The sequence below is a fragment of the Barbus barbus genome (genome assembly GCF_936440315.1).
Source record: "Barbus barbus genome assembly, chromosome: 4".
NCBI classification, from domain to species: Eukaryota; Metazoa; Chordata; class Actinopteri; order Cypriniformes; family Cyprinidae; genus Barbus; species Barbus barbus.
In genome coordinates, this window is record NC_136732.1 from 38,681,501 (window position 1) to 38,708,114 (window position 26,614).

The 26,614-nt window shown below is 39.9% G+C and overlaps 1 protein-coding gene across 2 annotated transcripts; it reads right to left on the reverse strand.

Moving 5' to 3' along the window:
* Positions 1 to 7,303: 7,303 nt before the first annotated feature.
* On the reverse strand, positions 7,304 to 26,266 carry LOC306863614 (transmembrane protein 184B-like). Of its 2 annotated transcripts, XM_079407051.1 has the most exons (10): positions 26,176 to 26,262; positions 17,774 to 18,004; positions 16,516 to 16,681; positions 13,296 to 13,386; positions 13,139 to 13,214; positions 11,750 to 11,841; positions 11,481 to 11,650; positions 10,489 to 10,683; positions 10,133 to 10,159; positions 7,304 to 9,472 (listed from the first exon to the last, which is right to left on the reverse strand). In XM_079407051.1, exons 2-10 carry the CDS (start codon positions 18,002 to 18,004, stop codon positions 9,276 to 9,278), a joined length of 1,245 nt encoding a protein of 414 aa, XP_079263177.1. In that variant the 5' UTR covers positions 26,176 to 26,262; the 3' UTR covers positions 7,304 to 9,275. The 2 variants fall into 2 exon arrangements, with proteins under 2 accessions (XP_079263177.1, XP_079263178.1); XM_079407052.1 differs by lacking the exon at positions 10,133 to 10,159 and having other exon boundaries at positions 26,176 to 26,266.
* Positions 26,267 to 26,614: the final 348 nt, after the last annotated feature.

Sequence of the window (26,614 nt, forward strand, 5' to 3'; positions counted from 1 at the left end):
CACACACACACACACACACACACACACTCACACACTCTCTTTCTCTCTCGCACACACACACACACACACACACACACACACACTCACACACACACACTCTCTTTCTCTCTCACACACACACTCTCTCTCTCTCTCTCTCACACACACACACACACACACACACACTCACACACACACACACACTCTCTTTCTCTCTCTCACACACACACACACACACACACACACTCACACACTCTCTTTCTCTCTCGCACACACACACACACAGAGCTCAGGCAGTGTTTCAAGGATTCAGTAAATGAGTGATCTGTCAACTGTCAGATAACTAAACAAATACATTCAATAAGTTTAGGATTCGTTGGATGTTTTAAAACAGTTGTGAACGGTTAACAACACTGTTTAAACCCGTTTAATGTCGATAAATCATATGACAATAAACACAGCAATCCTTTGTAATCCATCTCGGAGTCACAGCGCCTCCCACCGGAGAGAAACGGCGTCACGTGACCCAGAAGTGAAAGTGAAAGTTGATATTGTGCTCGAGCTGAATTCTAACGGAAGGCACTTCTCGAGTGTCTTGTGTGCTTCTCATTAAGCCCGACAATAAAGTCTTGTTATACTTAATACACACGTTTCCTCTGCAAGCCATCATAATTGTTCACTGCATTTGAGTGAATTTTCTGAATTAACTCATAGTCATCTCTTTTTTTTTTCTTTAAGACTAGCCATACATTTTTAAAGTCAGCATAAAGATCTGAGAGACCACAAGACTTTAAAAAAAACCCACATGGTTTTCCTTTGGTGTCAAGCTGCCAGTTTAAATTTTGCTTAAAGGCCTATTACATACTGAGATCAGGCCACCTTATTAACACTAAACAGAAGCTAGTACACATTGTCATAAACGTGCAAAACAATTTAACTGGAATCATTAAACCATTGCTAGGGTTTTCTGAGAGGTTACGCACCAATATAATTCACAGAAGCCTGTGATTTACTGGAAGAAAAGAAAAGACTTGCAGTGCAATGAACCTGACAATCAAGTACAAATCAACACCATTGCTTGTGTGTTTTCAGTCTCTGAAACTGCTTAACACACACATTTACTGAGAAAGAGCATCTGAACAGATTCATTCAAGCACTTTAAGCATTATGAAGGTATTTAATACCTGTCAGAAACAGAATACCCCCCCCCCCCCCCCCCCCCCGCACACAAACATGTTGTAAAAACAAAGAAATAATGAAGATAACGTTAGTGTTTCAGTTGGTGTCAGATGTTGAGGAGGAGATTTCACATGTATGTCAGACATTGACAGCTGTGTTTTTGATCATAGTAATGAAACTAAACATCACATGAAGCAAAGCAGCCATGAAACAGACATGACTGTGATGAAAAACTATAGATCTGTTTTAACTCTATGTTATCAGCTCATTGTTAATCACACTTAAATGTCACTGAGAAAACAACAACAATATATCAGTGTTGTCTTGCAATCAGAGTCAACTTTCTAACAGATTAAGGAGCATAACCTGGACTCATTCGCCCTGAACACATGGAGTTAGAGATTATATTTAGACTTTATAGAGATTGTACAGGTGAGATTGCATGTTCATTTTCAAATTGTTATGCCTTCACCACTAATGTTCCCCCATTCCCTGCTTTCTCCCTGTTTTTTTCTCCATTCTGTCACCGATGAAGTTTTGGTTTCTTGCCGCTGTCGCCTCTGGCTTGCTTAGTTGGGGACACTTCATTTCCAGCGATATTGTCTACATGATTGCACAGATACTATTTAAACTGAACTGAGCTGGACGATGACATCACTGAATTCAATGATGAACTGCCTTTAACTGGAATTTGAGTGTTTGCTATTGACCTTTTGATACTGTAAAGCTGCCTTCATCAGTGTGACAATTCTTTGCTTCTCAGCGATTATATAATAAACGACAATCATCAGTTGATCATAACTGATTAATCTACAGACCCCACTTTAACAAGACTAACTAGATAAAAAGGAAAGGTTTACTTAACTTATTTATTTCTTAGATTTATTTACTTGATAATTATAAGGCAACGGGTTTCCTCAATTTTTTTTAAGTTAAGTCAACTTATCACTTTTTACAGTGCATAATACTTTTTCTCTTGTAGAAAACCATATGATATTTGCTATACATTTTAGTATACCAATTAAGCATTCATTTATCCATTGGGTTCTCTCATACTTGGATGTTCCCTGGTTATGCATGGTGTCAGTAGCACGTTTACTTGTTTACCTGTAACTGCATGACTTAATGACTATCTGTCTTCTGTGGACTTCTGTGAAACGTTTTGTTTGAAAAGTGTGCTGGTTCTGTATTTCTGAATAAAATGCCAAATCATGTGACATTGTTAAGTAATACAAGGACTTTCACATTTGATGTATCCTGCACATAAGATGTGAAAGTATTGTTTGCCATTCCCATAATGAACCTCTGCTGTCTTTCTGGTCATATTGGTTTCATTTAAGAAATACAGAGACTGTTATCTTAGTTTTAGCCGAATATATTCAGTTTGGATATTATAGCTTAATGTCACTAAAGTTAAATACCAATATTATCAGTCCATATGACACGATGCTCCGGTATCGTCTAGAAGACTTGAATAGTGCAGAATGTGGACTGTTTTTATGGGTCCTTTCTATTGGTCATCATATACAGTATTTGTCCTTTTGCAGGAGCTTGACATCTATCATTTTAAGCAATAGAGCTCCAATTGTGGAAAAGAGCATACAAATTATTTTGATGATGAAAAATACAGTACTGTGAAATATATAATGTTACAATTTAAAGTAGGGGTCTTCTATGTGAATATATAGTAAAATATTATTGATTGCTGCGATCAAAGCTGTATTTTCAGCATCATTCCTCCAGTCTTCAGTGTCACGTGATCTTCAGAAATCATTCTAATATACTGATTTACTGCTCAACAAACATTTCTGATTATTATCAATGTTGAAAACTGTTGTGCTGCACAATATGTTTGTGGAAAATGTGATACCATTCAGTCTTGGGTAAGATTAAAAAATATAAATTAATATTTTTCTTCAACAATGTTGAATTAATCAAAGTTTATAGAATACAAAAAGCGACTTTAGGCATCTTTACACAGCAAAGGCGGCACTGAAACCAAATCTGAAGCGGCATAAAACCACGTAAAACCGTTTAATGCTGTTCTGAAGCGGCATAAATGCATTTACACAGGAATTAAAATTGTGGGAAACATAAACCTTTTATATAATAACTACAATTTTAAAAACAAATGCTATAAAATTAAATAACAAATATAAAAAAGAAGAAATAATATAAAACGAAATAAACACGAAATAAATAAAAACATGTAGCCCGGTGAGCCTAAAGAAACTAAATTTGAAAGTAATGTTTATTTTACATTATAATGTGTATATTTTATTTAGTCTGTGCCTTCACAGTGTTTTCATCTGTATGTATATAGTTATATAATTATATATACTATTATTTAATGTATAATATCTGATTTACGTACTGACGTATGACGCAATTAGAAAAAGGGGCGTGAAAGGATCGAGAAGGAGGAAGAAAAAAACGAGACGAGTCGGACGATGCAAAAGAATGTGAAAGCTAAATATTAGGATTTTCACACGATAATCCCGTATATACAGACAGAATCAGTCAGTAATATTGTTGCTTTGCTGATAAGAACTTTATTTAGCTATTATTTGTGATATTCATCCTGGATTTCACTCCATGCGCTCGTGAGGTGATTCGCGCGAGCAACGAGCCCATCGCAATTGGGGCAAACCAGATGCTCCGGGTGACCGGAAAAGCCCGGAGTTCCTCTGGCAACGAGGGAAAAGTCGTCACAACAGATAGCGCTCGGGTGACTGGAAAAGCCTGTAGTTCCTCTGTTGCATCGCGGGACAGTGGGACAGCCGCTCACGCGCGCTGTCATTGACCTTGTCATATCGCGGGACACATCGCGTTCGGGAAACCATCAGGCCTGCAACGTAGAGTGTGTGGGGTAATGAAAGCGTGAATGTGGGCCCATTTAAGTGAGTTTTGATTTGAATTACTGAGTAGTTAATTGAATACCTATTTGAAGACTGTGTAATTGAGTTAAACAGTTATACATGTGAGGGTGTTTACCACTTGTGAGATGTGTTTGGTTTATTTTCTGAAATTGTAAATCCTTTACACTTAAGTTGACATTTTATTTTATTCCAAAAGACTGGTTTGAATTTTCATATTTTCTGTTATTACATTTCACATTTAGAGACATAAAAAAACACTTATTATTCACTTCCATAGTCTTGATTGCTGCTGAAGGGAATGGAATACATGTGATTATTACAGGTAATCATAACTGTGACAGGAATACTTACCTAGGCCCCAGCTTAAATATAGCGGGTATCATTACTGGGGTTACAAACACGACATTTTAAAATTCAATTTAAATTTCCTGCGCGTGCTACAGTGTATCTTGCGCTGGACGTTTGTCACAATGTTAGCTTCTGTGGTATTGACAGTTATTTTCTTTTTCTTAACAAAATTGTTCCAACTTGAAAAAACACTTAAAATAAATTATGAATTACTGCATCGGGGACATCGCCGCACGATTAAAAGAGGCCGAAATTTGTTTCAAAGAGCCAGAAAGTCACTCAACAAACAAACATTATTGATAGCGTTAGCTTTCCAGGGGAGATGTCGCCAGACCGTCGTGTTTGGGTGAAATGTCGTCTGCAAGGAGATGTTTTTTGGAATGTAACGGTACACAATTACAGCGATACTGACTGGGTTAAGCATTTTAGGATGAGTCGAGATACTTTTATGTCCTTGGCGAATGAACTCAAACCAGCTCTACAAAAGCAGGTTACAAACTGGCGAAAGCCAATTGATTACAGAGACGACTTGCCCTGTGATTTGGTGGTTTGCTACACCCTGTGAGTACAGGACTGTGGCTGAATTGTTCGGCATCGGCGAGGCGAACTTGAACACACATTATCTGGTTTTGCCAGTCGAGGAATGCTTTTTTGCGTGGGTGCTATTGACGGTACACAGATCCCAATCATATCAAACCCCGCAGACTATCATAATCGCAAAGGCTGGCATTCAATAATCCTACAAGGCGTAGTAGATCACAAAATGTGGCAAGTAACTATACAGACAGTTTTCTTTCATTTGGTTAATTAATTATTTAGGCTAGTAATCACAATTTGCTGCATTTTGTTTATAGTTTCATAGATGTTTACGTTGGGTGGCCTGGAAGGACACATGATGCTGGGGTACTGGCAAATTCCCATTTATTGTCTTGCTGAGCATCAACAGGGTGGTTATCTTTACGCAAGAGAGGTGAGAGAAGTGCTATAGGCTGGAGCACACATTATCAGTGTTAATTATTTGCTAGAATGATTTATGGATGTTTCATAGCCCATAAATGTTCTTTCCTGTAATTCATCTATACTGTAATAGTCAAACAACATCTTTGAAAATTGAACCATCCATTAAATACTATACTATTTTTTATTTATTTAGCAGTCAGGGCACATTAATGGCTTGGAGATTCCTCTATATGTAATCGGTGACCCGGCCTATCCCTTGAAAAAATGGCTGATCAAAGCTTTCCCTAACAGTGTTACACTCAGCCAAGAAAAGCGACACTTCAACCATCGGTTGAGCTCGGCAAGGATAGTTCTTGGACGCCTTAAAGGAAGGTGGAGGTGCTTACTGAAGAGAAATGACATTAACATTAACATTGTGTCAGATGTAGTGCTAGCCTGCTGCGTTCTGCATAATTTCTGTGAATTCCACCGTGAGCAATACCTGGACAACTGGGACTATCCCCAAGAATGCGTGGAAAGAGCTGTTGTTGACAACAGGGATGACAGTGCATCTGTTTCCATTCGTGATGCCTTGCTGACCATTGTTTGCAGGAACTAGTCTCTGTATTAATGTAAACTTTAAATATTTGCACCAAAAAAATTGCAAATATGTAGCATTAATGAATTCTGCGAAAATGTTTTTAATGTAATTGTTAAATTGGTTTTGTTCTGTTACATTTTTTATATAAAGCAGATTTATACAGACAACTACAATAGAACAGAAGTCTGAACAAATAGGCTACTACAAATATGTGGTTTTAGTCACAGAACAATAAATAATACAGAAAAATAATTATAATATTCTATTAATACATAACTTTAAAACTATTAAATATATTCATTCAAACATTCATTTGTTGATGAACAGTACTCATTTTTTCATGCTTTAACATTTCAGGCTTCAGAACTTAAAGTTATACTGGATAAAAAAATTGAAATGAGAATATGCATAAATCAAGTCAAATGCCTGCATTACAAACATGAATGATTAATTCTTCAATTTTTAAGTATCTTCTACTCACCAAGCCTGCATTTATTTGATCCAAAATACAGCTAAATATTTTTACTAAAATAACTGCTTTATATTTGAATATATTTTGTTTGCATAATATGTGTTCTCTGTATATTTATTATGTATATATAAATAATATATAAGTCATTTATATTATAAATTAATATATTTAATATGCCATATAAACAACCTATTTTCTGAAATATATACATGCATGTGTGTGTATTTATGTACACATAATAAATAAACACAGCATGCATACATATATTATGTAAACAAACTTTTGTGTGTGGGTGTGTTTTCGGGGGGACGGAGAAATTATAGAAATGAATACTTTTATTTAGCAAGGATACTTTAAATTGATCAAAAGTGATGATAAAGAGAGTAAAAGATAAAGTGCAATTTCTATTTCAGAAAAATGCTGTTCTTCTGAACCTTTTATTCATCAAAGAAACCTGAAAAAAGTCTACTTGTCAGTCCTCTGTCCTGTGTTCCCACCTCTTGTGTCCTTATTTGGTTTGTTTCCTGTCCTTGTTTAATGTGATTATTAGCTCATTCTGTTCCAGCTGTGTTTGTGTAACTAGCCTGTGTATTTAAGTTCCTGCTTGTTCAGTTTCCTGTCATCTGGTCTACTCGTTACTCCCCGTGTTCCTGTCTGTGTCTTGCCTTGTCCTGCTCTTCTTTATTTGGAGTCATTAAAGACTGTGTTTTGAGTTTAGGTCCTCGTCTCCTGTTCCTCGTTCATCCTTGCTGTGTGTACCGTGACAGTAGGGGTTGCACAGACTGGTCGACTTTAATGCTGTGCAACGATGCTTTTTGATTGACGTTGACTAGTCGCGCTGCGTGGATCGTGTGATTTATGACATGAACATGGCAGGAGTCTGACAGTGAGCAGGCTTATAGCCTTTCGTGAGTTATGTTATGAAATCACTTGATATGAATCAGCGTTCTATGTGCTGATGATGACGGTATACATTACATTTGCACTAAAATTATTTATTGTTACATTCTTAGTGGAACGTGCATCTTTACATCCGTTTGAGCGGAGATTTCAGTCTCATTTACTCAGAAAAACATCAGCAGGAAAACATTCAAGAGTGAAAAGAAAAAGAGACAACAAACTACTTCACTCAAATCTGCAGCTGTTTACTATGGTAAAGTTCTCAATCCAGTGTGAAACACATGAGTAACAGATGTTTAAGGCATTTCAGTCATGAGCTTGTTCCTCCTGTAGTTTATTATGCAGCAGTTTATAACCTAGATATTTCATGTAAATAAATCTTAACGTTACCCTGAAATATACATGTAGAAAGTGCCGAGAGGAGCGTTTGTGTTTATATGGCACATCATTATGATTCATAATCATCCTCCAGTCTGTCTCACTCTTTCAAATCCACTACAGCTAATAATAAACCCTCATTAGTGAGTGATTTGAGACGCTCTACACAGGCAGCAGCTTCACGTGACACGCATACTAGTGCTCCAGTTACAATATTAAACCAGTGATTCTCAAACCACACTTTTAAATTAATATTTCAGAAGATTATTTTACGCAAATTTTTATTCTTTCATTTTATTTTAAATGAAAATATGACGAAAAAGTTCAAGTCTAAGGGCCCATCATTTAGCTGTATACGTAAAAAGATTGTATCGGGATTTTGTCCATACGGATCCGGCGTTTTGGGAGTGGGAAAACTATCTTTGAAACACTATTTTTTTGTATATAGCGTGCAAGGTTTATGTGCATGCTCCAAGTCGTCTTGTTTGTTTTTATTGCACAATTACAGCGCCACATACTGGTCTGTATTGGTTTCGGTGCTCATCCACTTCCAGCTATTTTTAGCTGTACAAAACCACTCATTTTGCTGCTTGATATTTCGAACTGGTGTGTCTTACCATATTATTTTAATGCTTTTTCTTAGTTATGAACACACTGGTTTGTAGTGCAAACTGTTTTACCATTTACTGCACTTTGTTATCCTTCGCATTATTTTCCTACAGCGGCTAATGAACCAGAAATCTCGCACATTGACAGAAAACGGCTTACTTCCTTGTTGAAAAATAAGGTGGATACTGGTCTGGCATGTATAATACATAGTTTGAGTCGGTTTCAGTGGTTTGTATGTATGCACATATTTCTTGAGACGACGCTATGTTTACGGAAGAACAGGTAAAAAAAAAAAAAAAAAAAAAGAAAAGATTGTATTTTTGGATTAGGGCTCTGGCTTCGTGTGGATGAGCCCTAAAAAAGGCGCCCGATAGCGTCATGATTTATCTGAACTACTGGGTTACTGATATTATTAGAGCATGATATTACTCAAAATCATTTTCATTACGTTATATTAGTAACATTATTTCTGAATGTTCTGAACGCCTAGATTATTTTTTGTTTTAAAAATGTTTTATCATTCCGTTTTATCATTGTTTAAACATTATGGGAACGTTACTTTTGAATGTTCTCTGAACATGTCGGAGCATTAAAAACAAGGTTACACAAACTTCCAATTAAATCATTTCAAGAAAAAACCTTCCATGAACGATGTTTTGTGAACAATGATCAAATGCTTTTGTGCTAACATTTTGAGAACATAAGTTTGAACAAACACTTTATTAGCATTACTGGAACGTTTGTTCATAACTTTGAGAGAACCTTGCCAGAACATTCTTCCACTACTGTTAAGAGAATGATTTGATCAAAGGTGGTGACTGCATTTGAAAGGTTTGAGAACCACTGGATTAAAGTATTCTCTATCAATCTTTTGGCCACAACGACGTACCGCAAGGTAGCATACTGGAAGCACTGATGCGGCCTAAACATGCTGTCTATGTAGGCATCATGATCATCGTCTCACTGGTGTTTGTAAGTGAACGCGAGCGCGTCAGAACTCGTCGTCGGAGCTGAGCAGCAGGGTTTTCTCGTTGCTGCAGCTGTTGGAGCGGCTCAGCGGTTCGGAGCGGCTCTGCTGGGTGTACTGCTGATACGCCGGAGAGAAGTTATGGATGGCGTCCTGCAGCATGTCGCCCGGATTCATCGTCTCCTTCAGACTGCTGGAGATGCTCATGGGAGCACAACGACCTGAAACACAGACAGACAGACAGACAGTTATACCGAGCCTATAACCGCTTGAATCCACTTGCAGAGCAATTTTCTTTCCCTATGAGGTGGGGTGAACTGAAGGAAAAACTGGCAATAGCCTTTAGTTAACTGCACAGCCTGACAAAACCATGGCTGTAACATTTTACCATACATTTTCATACAAATCTGAATATTAATTAATGAATTAAAATCTCATATTTATTTCCAAAATGACAAATGACTCACATACAACATGGGACAATAATGTACTTAAGAAAAATGCTACAGAAAATTAAACTCTTCTTTATGAAAAGTTGATCTAAAAATGTTATTTCCATTGCTATTTTTTTATAAACCACATTAGAGTTTGGTCTGAAACTAGAGAGTATTTAATTGGAAAAACACCTGCAACAACTATAACAAAAAAAAATTAAAATAAATAATTCCATTCACATTTAAAGAAAAACCTATTATAAAAATAGCAAACACAACAAAATCACTAAAACTTAAAAAAAAAAAAAAAAAAAAAAAAAAAAAAAATTTATTGTTAAAAATGCATAAAAAATAAACACACCTAATTAAATACAATGAAAGGTTGCCTGTACAGACACAATGTGTGTTAAAGTGAATTATGCATTAAATAAAATCGAGTAAACCTACCGTACTGGCCATAGATAGGAACACAACCTGAGAGAGACAGAGATGGACACAAAATACAGAGAAACAGACAAAACACAACACATCCACATGGAAATTATTATTTAAAAATAGAAATAAATCCAGGAATGAGGGATGACGAATGATAAGAGAGGAAGACAAAGAGAAAGACCAGTCAGAATCATTGAAGATTTCGCACATTTATAAATCTAAATACATCTCTGTCACAGACTCTCAGCGCCACGGCAGTGAAAAGTCTCATCTCGCAAGTGTGAAACTGAAATATATCCAAAATGAATAGATTCAAACTGAGTTTGTGAATCAGAATCTAGACTAACTATGAGCACACATGCAGTTACCCTGAATGTCGAGTGTCTTGTCCATGTAGACCTTGTAAGTGAACGCGTGTCTGAGCGCCAGAGCGGCGAAGAACATCTCGATGCAGATGATGAAGTTCTGGTAACCGGCGGCAACAGTCCCCGCCCCCACACTGACATCAGTAGAGTTTATGCGAGGAAACGCGCCGCATTTCTCCAGAATCGCCAGCAGCATCCCTGCAGCACACAGAATAACACAGTTCAACTCAGATGTGCATCGCCCAAGCATTTCTAATGTCTCTATAATTAATACATTTTAACAAGACAAAAAACAAATGAGTGCATGAAGGTTCTATACCTAACAAAAAACCGTTTTCTTTCCTTTTAAAATGTATAAATGATGCATGTAACAGAACACCTGCACTTTGAGATTTAAGAATTATATTCTTTAAGAACAATATGTAGTTCAATAACAACATCCCAAAAAACAAAACATAGATTTCTCTTTCATTACCTAAAAATAACTCTTATATTGACATGTTCTGTCATTTCATTTAATTGTATAATTAATTAAAAATTATATATTGTAAAATTTATCTGAAATGTGGCTACTGAATGTAAAAATTATAAAAAAAAATTAATCTGTTACAAGTCTGTAATTTTCCATACAACATTTAGATATATAATTTGTTTAAACGTTCAAGTTGACGATATTCAGATTTCTATTTAAGAATTATATTGATGTTTTAACAACAATATTTAAGAATTATATCCAACATTTTATAATTTTAATATTTATGAATATTTATTAATTTATTTAACCACATATATTAAAGATAAGGTGTACATTACATTCAGTAGTGATCATTTGAGAAATCAATCTGATTTAATGAACATATCTTCGTACAAAACAGCAAATACAACTGTTCTTCAACAATTGTCCTCCTCCATCAGGGATGATTTCCATGAAATGTCCCCAAAAAAAGATGTGTTATTTGGGAAAATCAAATGTCAGGTCAGAGATGAAGACTCACCCTGCCAGAAGGAGAGGAAGATGACGGATTTGACCATGAGGAACTTCAGCATGGGGCCGTACGGCTCCAGCAGATCACGAGTGGCGAAGTAGAAGAGGAAGAGAGCGTAGAGCGAGAGACTGACCGAGACGTTATAGATGATGGTCACGTATAAATAACCGCTGGCCGCGCTGCAACACAGACAGACAGAGAGATGCAGTTTACTGTCAGTCTCTCATAAAGCACTCCCTGATGTCTGTGTGTTTGATTAGTGCGATGAACAGACACACTTGAAGTCTCCGTCTCTGTATTTCCCGAAGGCCTGCAGGATGACGGTGATCACGGCCATCAGCGGCTTCACCACACAGAACTGCAGCGTCGCCTGAGACACACACACACACACACACACAGTCCAGACAATAATACACTTCAGAAAAACACAGAACTCAGCGGACTTCAAATGACTCTAACTATAATAAACATTCTTCATTTTCTGATTTTTTAGTTTTTTTTATTTGTACTTTATAAAGTAGCCTGGAGTTAGGTGGTTTTATTATTTCCAAAAAAATTAGATTATTTAGATTAACAACAACAAAGACCTTTGTTGCCAAATTAAGGTCAAGAAAAATCTAGAAATGTGTGATAATCAATTAAGAGCCTCATCTTTTACAAATATCATAAAATTTGAACCATGTATAAAACTTAAAAGTTTAGGTTTTAAAATGGAGTTTCAAGATATTAAAGCTTCAATCCACAATATTTCTGAAATACTTTTTAATTTGAAAAACATGTCTAAAGGTTTTGCACACAAATATGATATTGTATTTGTACTGTTATTATGCATTTTGTACGTTAGTTCTACTATTGAATTTAAAAGCATTCATTTTGTAACATTACAACAAAATAAAATGTTCAAAATACCTTTAAAATTATCATTAAAAATTCAGTATGGAATATATGCATACTTTTTTTCACTCAATTCAATTCACTTCTGAATTGACTTCTAAAATTAATGTTTTAAATTTCTCAAATGAATTTATCAAAAAAAGATCATAAAGAAAAATGCCAGATTTTTTACAAATAAACTTTATAAAGTAGTCAGACATAACCTTTTATTATAAAAAAAGTCAATGGTGAAGCAATATTGTTTTAAAATATAATAATAAAAACAGTGTGATAACCACTGCAGATTTTCATGACTGACTCTTCATAATAACACACTTTCATCCTTCTTTCACGCAAAACATTAATTCAGATTAGCATGTTAGATGAGAAAATTCCTAGAAAAATACTCTATTTGCTTTTTATTTCTACTGATAATAATGTATTATATCTTCTCAAATTATATTATTAATTATTATTATTAATTATTGTTATGCAGTTTGAGTCATTATTAAGCACTTCTCATGTGTGTTAAAATAGTTTTTCCACTACTCCTTATGAAACATCAACCTATTTATGTTTGGAGGTGTGTGTGTGTTCAGGGGCAGTTAGTTAGAATGATTCTAAGGGCCCGACGATGGAGGGAGGGGTCCGAGGGGGAAACGCTATTGCTACTGAGGGGAATCCAGCAACCAGCTCAACCCCCCAACCCCCCCCGAACGGGGCCCGAGGAACATGCTGTCCAGGGGGCCCAGAAACCATAGCGGCGCGCCTGTGTATGTGAGTGTGTGAGATACCTGTTTGCAGAAGCGCAGAAAGCCGATGGAGTACGTTCTGCCCCACAGACAACAAGTGCCGTAAACACAGCTGGACCTGAATGAACACACACACCTAAGATCAGCTGATTTCACACGTGACAGAGAAACAGAGAAGAGCAGTAAACGCTGAACTCACTGGATGGTTTTTCCTCTGATCTCGGCCATGATGGCGCTCTCGCCACCCAGATACTCGTAACACAAACTCAAGAAGTTATAGATGACAAACGCTGCAGAAACACACCGTTATATCACAATAATTCATCCTACACAGCACAACTAAAGACACTAAAGTCTCAATATGAACTCAACTTTTTCTCTTTTCTTTAATCTTTCCCTGTCTAGCTTGAACTTATTTGACCAATGCTTCAGACTTGGTATTACGAGCACTTCCTGTGTCTGTTTGCCTCTGTAAGATTAATCGCTTGATGTATTCCCCAACTGGAAGTCGCTTTGGATAAAAGCGTCTGCTAAAGGAATAAATGTAGCTCTAGATGGATGATGACTACTGACTCATTTGGGTCTGTTCACTGAATATTAGTGGAAACATCTGAGACATATTTCATAATTTAACCACATAACAGATGTCCACTGTAGCGATCAAGGTCCACTGTATCTGTGCCGCTTCAGGAGTTGTTTCTACTGACAGACGTGAAGGACATCTCAACATCACGTTCCTTACTATGACCCGACACTGAATATGAGACATCCTGATAATATTTCTACACATTTACTATAAACCACAGTTTCTACTGGAATTACCATAGTTAGGGGAGTGCGATATATATACGAGTAGCAAAAATGCAGTTTTCCTGAATATCAGCACGTTCAATAAACAAGACATTCATATTAAGTGAGATACATTGTAGACAAAACATTGTTTGTCTTCAGTTTGCCAAAGAAAATAGTGCTTGGTTCGAAGGAGCTTGGTGCAGTCTGTAGAACACCACATGACTCGGGAAGCACGAGTCGTCCCAGGGAGTGATTCGTTCAGTCGCGCATGCACAACATCCTACAGGTTCTGCACTGAATTACTTCACCTGGGCCACGTTCAGCCCCGAAAAAACGGTGCAAAGCATTTATTAAACAGAAACGGTGGTGCGTTGAACACCTTGTTCTGATGACACAAGAGTTGCAGCTATGGCAGCTGAGAAGGCCATTCTTTGTGTTCTTTTTGAAGAATTTTCGGAGCCTGATGAAATCAGTATAAATACATTTTTAATGCTGCAAAATACGCTCAATGTTACAGTCACTGCCGTCCAGAATAAAAGAACATCCCAATCGAGTGAAGGGATTTGTGGAAACTGTGGTTCCTAATTATCGTGATCCAATATTTGCCTCGCATTTCAGGATGAAAAGAAATTTCAGGTGAAGGATAATCCACTTCTTACCTCCGAGACTGTGTTATGATATATGACCTTATTATTTTTATTGTGAGTATTAGGCTTATCATTATTGCTGATCACTGTTGTTGTGCTATGGTATTGTAATATTTACCATTATATATTATAATCCGAGGAGCATAGAAAAGTTTATGAAAGTGTCACTCCACAATACAATAGCAAAATATATAAATATGTATAGTATTTTTGTGTTACATTAATCAGTGTCTAGCACACCTTCCTGAGGAAAGGATATGGACCAGAAGACATTGCAATTACTACATGATATTTAGACTTAAAGAAGTTCCAGATCTATACTTGTGCTCTTATTATTTCAGTTATTTTGCCTTTAATGTAAATAAACATGTGCAAACAATATACTTGCTCTTGTGAATTTATTTTGAAGTTAATTACATTTACTTACAAATTCACATATTAAATGACTTCACTTGGACAGATAGTGCGATCTGTCTCTTTAATACCACGTGGTTTATAAACATGTTGCTGCTGATTGGCCTGACATTTCTGACACACCCCCCAAACAAGAGAAAACATATCTCAAACCCCGTTGCACACCGTTTCCAGGAAACATGTCGTTCAACCCGGAAACCGGAGCAAAACGGTGGACACCGGTGTGAGTATGAACGTGCCCCTTGTTCAAGTGTTCGGGTTTGAGTCGTTCGTTCATCACGTGACAACCCCATACACATGATCTATGCAGTCTGAGCCAGAAAAAGACTTAATAATAATAATAATAATAACCAACCCTTTAGTTTATTACCTTTGTTACCACATTCAGTGTTATGAAAAATAACCATCATGAAAAAATTCACACATTTATAAACTAAGAAATAAAAAGCTGCAATTTGAGACTAGAAACGCATCACGTAACTGTAAGAGTAAATAATAATAATAATAGTAATAACTTATGCAGCCGTTTGTAAGGAAGGTTATAAATTAACTAATTTCTCTATTCAATGCTGTCATGTCACGTGACAACAACTCGAAAGACTTGAGAGATGAACTAATCAATTTTGTTTCCGGCTGCATTGGTTAAGTTTATGAGACTATCACGTGACGAACGAACGACTCAAACCCGAACACTTGTCAGATAAGAGGTGAGCTAATCACAGACTAAAGACCCAGGTAAACAATGAATTCATTTTTTTCTGTTTCTTATACCATTATAGTTTTGTATTGTTTGTAGTGTGATCAGCGTTGCATAAGTAGTAGATGTTTTAGGGAAGTAGCACGTAACATTTTAATTATATTTAGCTAAAATGAATGAAATGATTCGAAAAAAAGATTCGTTCATTTTGCTGAACGAGACTCAAAGGTCCGAGTCAGTAAATGATCCGATCTCCCCATCACTACATAGTAGCACTGCTGTGTTTCGTTCATAAATCAATCTGTTTTTGAACAAGTTATGTGAGTCAATGATTCAATGTGCCATTCATGCAACAGTCACTTGTCCATTTCTAAATGAATCAGCAGTTCTGAATGAATCATACAAATGAATGGTTCAATGAATCACTCATTAAGACAGCGACTTAATGAGTCGCCAGTAGACACCATCTACTGGTGGTTTGAGTGTCATATTTAGTTATTACCGGGTTCCAGCACAAATATAGTTTAATTACCATTATCAGAAAATATTTTTTGTCAATATCGCACACTCCTAGTTCAGACAGTTACTGTTTCTACATGGAAACTGTGTTAACATGGTATTAACGCACTGATTTACAATATATACAATATAGGGGAGATTGGTTAGGCATCACTGACACTAGAAAGAAAAAAAAACCTTAACATTAGCTAATCTATACAGACATCAAAGTTGTGTGAAAAACAGTGTTTTATTGTGCAAATATGATGCTGAATTGCAATTGTAATGTGAATTTACAGAAGCAGGCTTAAGATTATTCAAAAAAGTGCTAAAGTTTCTAACTGTAAACAGAGCAGATGTGCGTGTCTGACCTTCATAGCAGTCGCGGACGGTGTCGAAGTAAACGTAATACTCCTCGTTAGTGAAGAACAGCAGACTGAGCCACGAGTCGAAGGCGTAGATCGGCACGAAGAAGAGGATGCGAACGATGTGCCGCTGCTCGTTAGGAGTGTTATAGTAGCGCAAGTGCATGTAGATCTGAGACACACAGACAATCTGATATTAATACTTTCATATGTATTATCATGCCTACTCATATTTTGTCGTTTATTATTCCTTATTAATATGCATGCAGCATATATTGATGAGGTGTTGTACATAAAACAATCATGCTAATGACTTAAACGTAAACTGTGCAGAAACAGAACTTCCTTTATGTTTGTCAAACATGTCTGTGTCAGTGGAGCAGGTGTCTCTTCTGTCAGCACAACTATCCATGTGTGTGTGTGTTTTACAAGTTAACATAAGATGAACTACCACGCACACCACACACACACAGTGCTCTGAATGCTGTTGCTATGCAACCACCTCTGCTCTCTGATGTCATGCCACCTGTTGCCAGAGCAACTGCTCGTCATTATGTCAGCTGAACCTCTAGATACCACAGATATTTTATGTAATGTGAACTTTACAATAAATATTGTGATTTACATATATGATAGATTTACTTAATGTTAAGTTAATGTAAAAACTGCCTTGCGCAATTTACGTTTACATTAAAAAATTAACCGTTGCATATACACACAAACTGTACATATATAATACACATACTGTATATATACACTATAGTAAAATAAATAGAACAGAATAGAATGTAATAAATGATACACATTAGTATTTACTGTAATATTAATATTATATTTTACACATTTACATTTATACATTATAAAATATATTAATACATGCCTGGACCTTATGAAATTCAATGTTATAATATATTATAAACAATATATATTTCATATTAATATATACACGCAAAAACAAGTAATAATACATTATATTAGTATTTACAGCAATATTAACATTATTATACATTTAAATATTATAAAATATTTGTTTTATTTAAACAAAAGAAAACACATATTTATACATAATATATAACTGCTTAAAGATAAGCGTTCAGATTTTCATCAAGCCTTGTTGTTGAGCCAGTATTATATACATACATATATATATACATACATATATATATATATATATATATATATATATATATATATATATATATATATATATATATATATATATAGTAGACTATTTCTGTATTTTCTCTGAATGCATGTGAGGCACCTGTTGGCAGGTGAGCAGCAGAGCCGTCCAGGTAAAGATCCCAGAGATGGTCTGAGCGGCGGGGGTCATGAGGAAGATGGGCGTCTCTGGGATGACCACCGGCGTCTCCCACGACCTGTTGTGACCCCCAGGGGCCACCGTAACGACCCCGGGCCCCGACACCATGCCAACCAGAGAGTCATTCCCTGAACGCTCCAATAGTGACATGCCCCTCCTCCACAGCAGAGCCATCTGTGGACGAGAGCCAATCAGAACACGGCAAACACACCAGGGGGAGGAGCTAATACTAGTCAGAACAAATCGTCCAAATGGACCCTTTTAACAAGACTGTGATGACGCATTTAATGGTCATCAGCATCGTAAATCCTCGAAAGTTCTTCATATTTGTATTTTTTTTTTATGTATGTATTATTACCTTTGCATCAAATTACAAAAAAAACAAAAAAAAAACTAGTTAATGCTAATGCGAGGGTGTTTCTGATGGGAGGGACGGTAAATTTGACATTGTTCTCTCTTCTGACTGCGAAGAGAGACTCTATCAGTCTTTCTCAATTTTTTTCCTTTTATTGAAAGTCATGAAAACACCATCATGGAGTTTTTATTTTGCTAACTTTTCCGTCAGGTCCAACCAACGTCTCAGTCACTGTTCCCACAGGCCAGAGGGCACGAGGAAGTTGGGGATCAACAATGAGAACCACTTGGCCCACAGTCAGTTCTTTGCCATCCTTTCCCCACTTATGCCGACCCTGTAAACTTGGGAGGTAATTCCGGATGAAGGCAGTCCAGAAATGATCCGCCAACACCTGGCTGTGTCTCCATCTGCGTCTTCCGAGCAGGTTGGTAGAGTCGAATAAGACTTGAGGTAGGGAGGCATCACGACGGCCCATAAGGAGTAAGTTCGGAGTCACTGGGTCCACGTCTGCAACATCGGAAGATACGTAGCTGAGGGGCTTGGCATTTAGAATGCCATCAACCCCCACTAACAACGTCTGCAGCACTGGTTCTGGCACCGTTTGCCATCGCAGAATGACCCGTAGTGCAGTCTTTACAGATTTGACTTCACGCTCCCAGGTTCCTCCGAAATGAGGAGCATTAGGTGGAATGTAGCAGAATCTGATCTTCTGTGGAGCAAGCAGCTCTTGAAGCTTGGGTGCCATGACATCAAATGTGTCACGTAATTCTTGATCCCCTCTTACAAAGTTGGTCCCGTTGTCGCAGAGCAATTCCATGGGCTTACCTTGTCTTGCTATAAAGCGACGCAGAGAGAGCAGGAAGGCATCAGTGTCAAGGTGCTCCAACAGATCAAGGTGCACACATCGGGTTGTCATGCACTTATAAAGGATGCCCCATCTCTTTTCGTGGCGACGACCAGCTTTAACTGGAAATGGGCCGAAACAATCTACCCCAGTAGAATAGAACGGCGGTTGGTGAAGCTGCAGCCTGCAGGATGGGAGATCGGCCATTTGGGGGACTTCAGGCTTGGCTCGCCAGAACTGACAATCTTGGCATTTGCGCTGGTGCTTACGGACGGCTTCCCTGCCCCGAAGTATCCAATACTGGCGACGCAACTCTGCTAGCACCCTTTCAGAACCAGGATGCAGTAGTCGGCGGTCCGTCTCTTTAATTAACAGCTTCGTTGTAGAATGACCAGGCTCCAACAATATCGGGTGGATGGTATCTAGGTCGAGGTCACTCACTCTACGTAATCGTCCCCCTACTCTGATGAGACCTGTGTCCTTATCATACTCTGGTGCAAGGGATGCCAAACGGCTGGTAGCTGGAATCGGCTGTCCAGTCTTCAAAGCTTGGACTTCTAGGGGAAATGAGTCCTGCTGAGCTTGAGCCAGGATTAGTTTCTCTGCTTCAACATAGTCATCAGCTTGCAGTGAAGAGTCACTGTCTGCAGCAGCCGCCCCGTGTAAGGACCTGACAGTGGCCTCAACAAGCTCTAGCCATGTGTGGAATTTATTGAGGTCCGGAAATGAATAATTGGAGACTGTGACAGTACCGATGAATGCAGTTTTCCTCAACTCACTGATCTCTGATTCGACCTCAGTGATGGGTGTGGATAGCCACCGGTCAGAAGGTTGACGGAGGAAGTCTGGTCCTGAACTCCACTGGTGGGGACCTGCTAGCTGGGTCAGTGTCAGGCCTCTTGTGATGTGGTCAGCAGGGTTGTGAGCTGAATCAATGTACCGCCATTCAATTGAGTCTGAGAGGGTCTGGATTTCTGCTATTCGTGTCCCTACAAATACCTTGTAGCGACAGGATTCAGAGGTAAGCCAGTTCAGCACGGTTGTTGAGTCGGACCAGAGAGTGACTGTATGGAGGGTAAGAGACAGCTCAGTCTGGATCACTTTGGCTAACTGAGCTCCAGTCAGAGCTGGGCTCAGTTCCAAACGAGGTATGGAGAGGCATTTCCTGGGAGCCACTCTGGATCTGGCCAAAACAAAGGCGACATGGATGTGGCTTTGATCATCAGTAGTGCGCAAATAGGCCACTGAGCCGTATGCTCTTTCTGATGCATCGCAAAATATGTGGAGTTCTCGGACGGCACTAGGGTAATCAGCACAGGCTGGGGCATAAACTCGAGGAAATTGCAGCTGAAGGAGATTAGGAATCTCTAATCCATGTTAACCACTTCTGTCTTAGCTGTAGAGGTGTTATCGGATCGTCCCAGCCCAAATTCTGCTTCCAGAGGTCTTGGATGAGAACCTTTGCCCAGGTGGTAAACGGGATGATATATCCCAGCGGGTCATACTGGCTGGCCAAGGTCTTGTACACATTTCTCTGCTGCGGGATGATGTTTGATGACAGAGGGTACATTGGAGGCCCACTGTCTTATGTCAAAGCCTCCCACAGACAGCAGTTGACGAAGCCCATCAACTACCTCCTTAGCTTCATCAGAGCTCGAAGTGCTGTGCAGGCAGTTATCAACATAGAAGGAATTCTCAACTATGTTAATCAGATTGACCTGGTCACTCTGGTGTTCTTGGGCACTGCGCTGGAGAGCGTAGATGGCGCTACACGGGCTGCATGTAGTTCCGAACGGAAGCACCCGCCATTCATATATCTCAGGCTCCTGGTCTCTGCACATGTTCCTCCAAAGGAACCGCAACACTGGCCTGTCTTTCGGCAACAAGCGTACCTGGTGGAACATAACCTTTATGTCCCCACTCACAGCCATCGTGTGTTGTCAGAACCTCAGGAGCACATCTAACAGAGATGGTCCCAGCATCGGACCAGGAAGTAGCTGACTGTTCAAGGACTGCCCTTGATGTTGAAAGGAACAGTTAAAGACGATCCTGTCCTTGCCATTGTGATGTACAATATGATGTGGAATGAACCAGGACTCAGAAGCATTGTGTGCTTATTCTGTGGTTATCTTGGCTACATATCCAGCATATTCCAACTTGTGGTATTCAGTGCAGTAGGCTTTGGCTAGCTCAGGATCTCGTGCCAATCTGCGCTCGGTACTTCGAAGACTAGGAAGAACAGCATCCTTGTTGGCATGTAAGATGGTCATGGGCATACGGCGGAGTAATGGTGTGGCATAACGTTGAATGCCATCTACGTTCACTCTGGTGGTGGCTTCCTGGAGCATGGCTAGAGCATCTTTGTCTTGCTTAGACCTGGTGACCATTCTCTCATTGTACGGGAGGGTGTCGACCTGCCAGAGTCGTTCGACATGCCGAATAAGACTATCGTGAGGTGGAGCGGTGGTGATATGAAGGCACTGCTGATAACACCGTGAGGGCTGCTTGGGGCTCATGGGACCCTGAAGAGACCAACCCAGCTGTGTTCTGATGGCTATTGGACCTCCGTCTGGTCCTCGGCATACAGGCTGTATCGGCATTAAGAGGTGCGGCATGTCAGAACCAATGAGGAGTAGTGGTTTGACTCTGTCAACAGGGGGAAGAGGAAGATCTCTCAGATGACGATAAGCTCGTTGGAGCGCAGCTACTGGATAGTCATGTTCTGCAAGACTCAAACTGGTCGCAGTAAAGGCATTGGGGATAGTGAACCTCTGCATGGGTTTGGTGACTGCTGAGACCTCGAAGGAAACAGACGACCCTTCTAGTTTTGAGTGAGATTGTCTGACAGTCTGTAAATTAAGTAACTCTGGGGTACAGGTAAGCTCGAGCTGCTGCATGACTGGGGAAAGCACGAGTGTCCTCTCTGACCCATCGTCGAGAACGGCATGTGCCTCCATTGTGTGGTGTCCATTGTGGAGGAGGACCTTGACGACCTTCAGCATGACTCTGGGTGTACGGTTCGGTCTGTCCAAGTAAACCCGGATCGATGGGAGGCTGACGGTGAGGACAGCACTGGTGGTGTCTTTGATGGAATCATGAAGAACGGTAAGATGTAGCTCTTTACAGATTCTACATGGATGTTTAAGGTTGCAAGACTCCATAGTATGGAACCGTCCGCATCTCCAGCAGCGTTTACCATCTTTAATCCAAGCTACAATCTGGGAGGTAGTCAACTTCTTGAATGCGTCACAAGAGTTGAGGTAGTGATCCCTGTTGTCACAATGGGGACAGTATGGCTTGGACTTGGAGCTTGACTTAGGGGCTGTCGACTCAGGAGTCTTAGCTACACTCTCATGGGTCAGGAGAACTGGCCTTGGCTGCTCTCTTGGATAAGGTGCTCCTCTAGCTCTACCAGGGGCCTTCAGAATTTCACTCTGGAACTTAGCCACAGCTCTGCTAGAGATACGTTTCGCTTGGGACTTGACCTGGAGCCAGTCTGCGAAATCAGGAAGTGTGTAGGTCTTGTCGGTGCCTGTCTGTAGAATAACCCTACTTAGGCAGTGCTCAACAAAACTGTCACGATAGGCTGGTGGCAGTTTACTCAAAAGACGGTCCACATGCGAGCCACACAAAAGCTTGTAACCATTTTGGCCCTCGAGAGTCTTCAGCATACCCACTAAAGACTGTACTGCCAATGCAAATGAGTCGAAGGCGCTAGCGTCACCCAACTTAAGAGGCGGGGTGCTGAGGATGGCACCCAACTCGGACTGAACAAGCTGTCTTGGTTGTCCATACTTGTCTTGAAGTGCCTGCAGGGCAGCAGTGTAAGGCTGGGGGTGATACACGAAGGCTTTAGCAAGCTGATGAGCACTGGAAAGTTTCAAATGGCTTAAGAGAACATGGTTTTTATACTGCTCACTGATATGATGGTGATTACTCAACAAATTGTCCAATGCTAACTTAAAGCGAAGTCACTCTCCGCACCAGTTTCGAAAACTGGTAACGTAGGTCGTGGAACGCCATAGGCTGAGGCGAACAGGAACTCTGGACCCGGTTGAGGTGAGTAGGCAGTTGGGGGGAAAGGCACAGATGCTTTAACGTAACCAGGAGCATGAAATGTCGTCGCCGATGCTTGGTGGCTAGAGACAGGGAGCTGCGACGGAACTGGAAGTGTTGTCACCGGCGTTGTTGCTGTCTGTTGTAGCCTGTATCGAAGGGTAGGTTGTGTGGCGGTAACAGGCTGCTGTGTCACGCGCTGCATGCTGTTGCTCATGGGGTACGCTGCGGAGGTCAGGATGGTGAACACTGCTGAAGGCTGAGAGGTCACATTTGACATTAATGACACAGGGTGTACTGGAGCGGCAGTAAGAGCCATCGGTACAATGTCAGGGACTGGCGATGAGAATGCTTGTGGCCCTGGGTTGAGTGCAGCATGCATGAGTGCATCCGCAGAGTAAGGAGCAGGTGCGGCCCACTGTGGCGGTCTAGATGATGGCTGGGACACTGCAGAGACATCAGGATCAGGTAGTTCTGTAGGACAGGGCAGCTGCAATGACGTCACAGCTGGCGAATGGGAAGGGAGCTGCTGGGGATTAGAAGACATGAGCTGTGGTGAACAAGCCTGACTGCGCTGGGATGCAAGCTGTTGTGCGTTTGTAGAACCAGAGTCGGTAGGAACTGGAGTGGTTGCCCTACAGAAAGCATGGAGGATACAAGCTTAGCTACTTCGAGTTCAGTCTCTGCTTGTTGAAGCTTACACTGACGTTCTAGTTGTTTCAACAGGGCCTCCTTCGCGGTGAGCGCTTCCTCTTGCATGCGCTGGGATTCTTTAGCTTGTGCCTGCAGTCGTTGGTGTTCCAGCTCAATCAGTGAGTCCTCTTCTATTTGCTGCCGTAGACTGTCATACTGTCTCTGTTTAATCTTCTCCTCCAACATAGCAGTCTGGACGCTAGAGAGCTCTGGTGGAACATAAACACCAGCGGACGTAATGGAACTTCTACTCGTCCTGGAATAAGAGCTGACACCACTGCATGACGTTTTCCTTGAGCTGCTTCTGGGCTGACTAGGACAGTGAGAGGAAGCCTTTGAAGGAAGGTCACCTGCTGGTTGGTAGCCAACATCGTAATCATTCCGATGGGTAGGCAGATTAGTCTGGATGTTGTATCAGATGCGTCCCTTTGTGCTTTGTCCATATTGGTTCGATCTTGCTCTCAATCCAGCTCGAAGGACCACTTATGTAATGGAGGTGCGTTACATCGATTTTACGCTGATTGAGGCGGCCAAATATGGACAGGATTCCAGTAAAGCCCGGCTCACACGGTGCGATTTTGGCCACGATTTGTTCGTCTGAGACACATTTTGAAAATTCTAAAAGATTCCTATAATCCTAGGCTAAAATCGGTTGTCTAGATCGCTGGTTTGACATGTTCACCGACAGCCGATTAATGGCCGTTGCGATCAATTTTTTCCTCCGATTAAATTCTGGCAGTGTCAGAAGATTTCAGACACTTTCCTCAAGTTTCCTGCAGTGTGACATCTCCTACGACGACCGTCAAACCAAGAACAAATAGGAGCACTGAACTTGATGACGCAATTAGCGCGACAACTTCAAACCATTCATTATTTGTAAAAACAATACATGTACAAGGTAAAGTTTACTTAAAGTTTATTTATTAAGGGGCAGGATGTTTAAACTCGAATAACAAAATTACCTCAAGTTCGCTCTGTAGAACTGGAAGTCCATAAAGTCCTCTTTTGCCCGGCCATGACTTGCTCCACACACGTCGTCTTTTTCGTTTTTTTTTAACATCAAGGCATGTAATTAATAAAACTAACGCTACACGTTGCTGTTGTTTGCTAGCTACCATTATAGCGAGAGAACGCGGGTCACGTATTGATGACGTAAAAGTCCGGACAAGTCTTCTTGAGTACGTCCGTTTTTATGGCGTCTTGACTGTCGTACAGTCTGACATTAAGACAACTGAGATCCTACAGTCTGACATGGGGATCATGTTCGTACAGTGTGACAAGCAGCAATCGCAAAAGACTATTAAAAATCGCACAGTGTGAGCCCGGCTTAAGAGAATCAAGGATTGGAGAAGAGATTCTTCACAAAGATGCATTTATTAAACAGTCTTTGAGTTGTCATCTGCACCAGTTATTCTTTGGTAATGTGATCTGTATTAATGCTATCAAGGCATAAACGCATTACACAGAACATAGAACGAGCGTGCAGAAATGAACATTCACCAAACTGTCTTCTTGCGTGTCTCATTATATCAGTCCGTGTGATCAACAACTTTGGTTCTTAGAACACGCTTTCGTACACGTTAGCCCAACTATGACGACTTCCGCTGATGAGAAACCCGGAAATGTGAAAAGGTGAAGGTCCATAGAGGTTTTACTAGTGAAACACGTGAATCATACAAAGTTTTTTTAAACACTTACCTAAAGCCTTATGATACAAAAAACAGAAGTTCGTAAAATCTGTGGATTTTAGACGTGGCACCAGTATTTATTAATACAAGAATAAGTGGAGATCTTCCTCCTGCAGTGATGACGCATGACTCTCTTACAGGAAGTGGATGTTCTCAGTGTTGCCATGCCAACCCGGTCAGCTGGAGACAGCAGCATCACGACACGACTGACCGAGACACTGACAGCATCTGAGCTCATGTTTGTGCTCCACAAGATGAACATCTCTGTAGCAAATAACACTATTTTAAGAGAAAAAAACTCATTTGCTTTTTTTTTTTTTTTTTTTCAATCGCATGATGAGAATGTTATATGATGAGAGATTTAATATTTATGAAGATACAATGATCAGGCCTCCTTCTGTCTGAGTCACAAACTAATCAAACGCCGCGTTATTTCAGGGTCTCTGATGTTTGTGGTTTTATAAAGATCTCCAGCACACTGACATCGCTGACACACGATCGAGCAAATCATAAACCGGCTTTATAAATCAAACGCGTTCACTCTTTATCGACACGAAACGAGAACGCTTATAATTTCCTCCATCGTTTCTGCGGAGGATCATGCGCGCGCTGCGGTGTCGCGAGCGGATGCTGATGCTGCGGTCTCTCGAGCTGATCTCGATCAAACAGATCTCCCGAACCTACACATCGATCAAAACCCAGTACTCACGTTACTCAGTGGATCTCCAGGACCTGAAGACCCGCATGACGCTTTGCTCCGCGAGCGAGCGTTCACTCCCGGTGACGTCACCGCGCGTCCGCCAGGCGACGCTTCACAATCACATGCATTAATAAGTCATTAGCACACAACAGATAACGCGGAATACATTCGCTGTTACTGCAAATATCAAAATCACTGTATGCCTTCAATATATGGAAAATGGAACTTGTATTTTTAAGTTTTACAAGACAGTGAAGTAATAATCCTTTTTTTTAAGCTCTATCCTCCTCATGGTGTTTAGAAGCATTACAAAAACATTATCAGTAATGAAGCATTGAGCATTATCGTCCAGCTCTAAACTACTCAATCTGACATCAAGCTGCTTTGAAACATTGCAGAGAGAGAGAGAGAGATCAAATAAAAGTGCAGTTTTCATTTTTGTCGTTTT

Bases quoted from the DNA above. Each gene is read 5' to 3' on its own strand.
- LOC306863614 (XM_079407051.1), bottom strand. From the start codon at position 18,004: ATGGCTCTGCTGTGGAGGAGGGGCATGTCACTATTGGAGCGTTCAGGG. The intron at 11,842-13,138 runs GTATCTCACACA...TGTGTGTCTCAG, and splicing joins TTCTGCGCTTCTGCAAACAG to GCGACGCTGCAGTTCTGTGT. The intron at 10,160-10,488 runs GTAACTGCATGT...TGTCTCTCTCAG, and splicing joins CAAGACACTCGACATTCAGG to GTTGTGTTCCTATCTATGGC.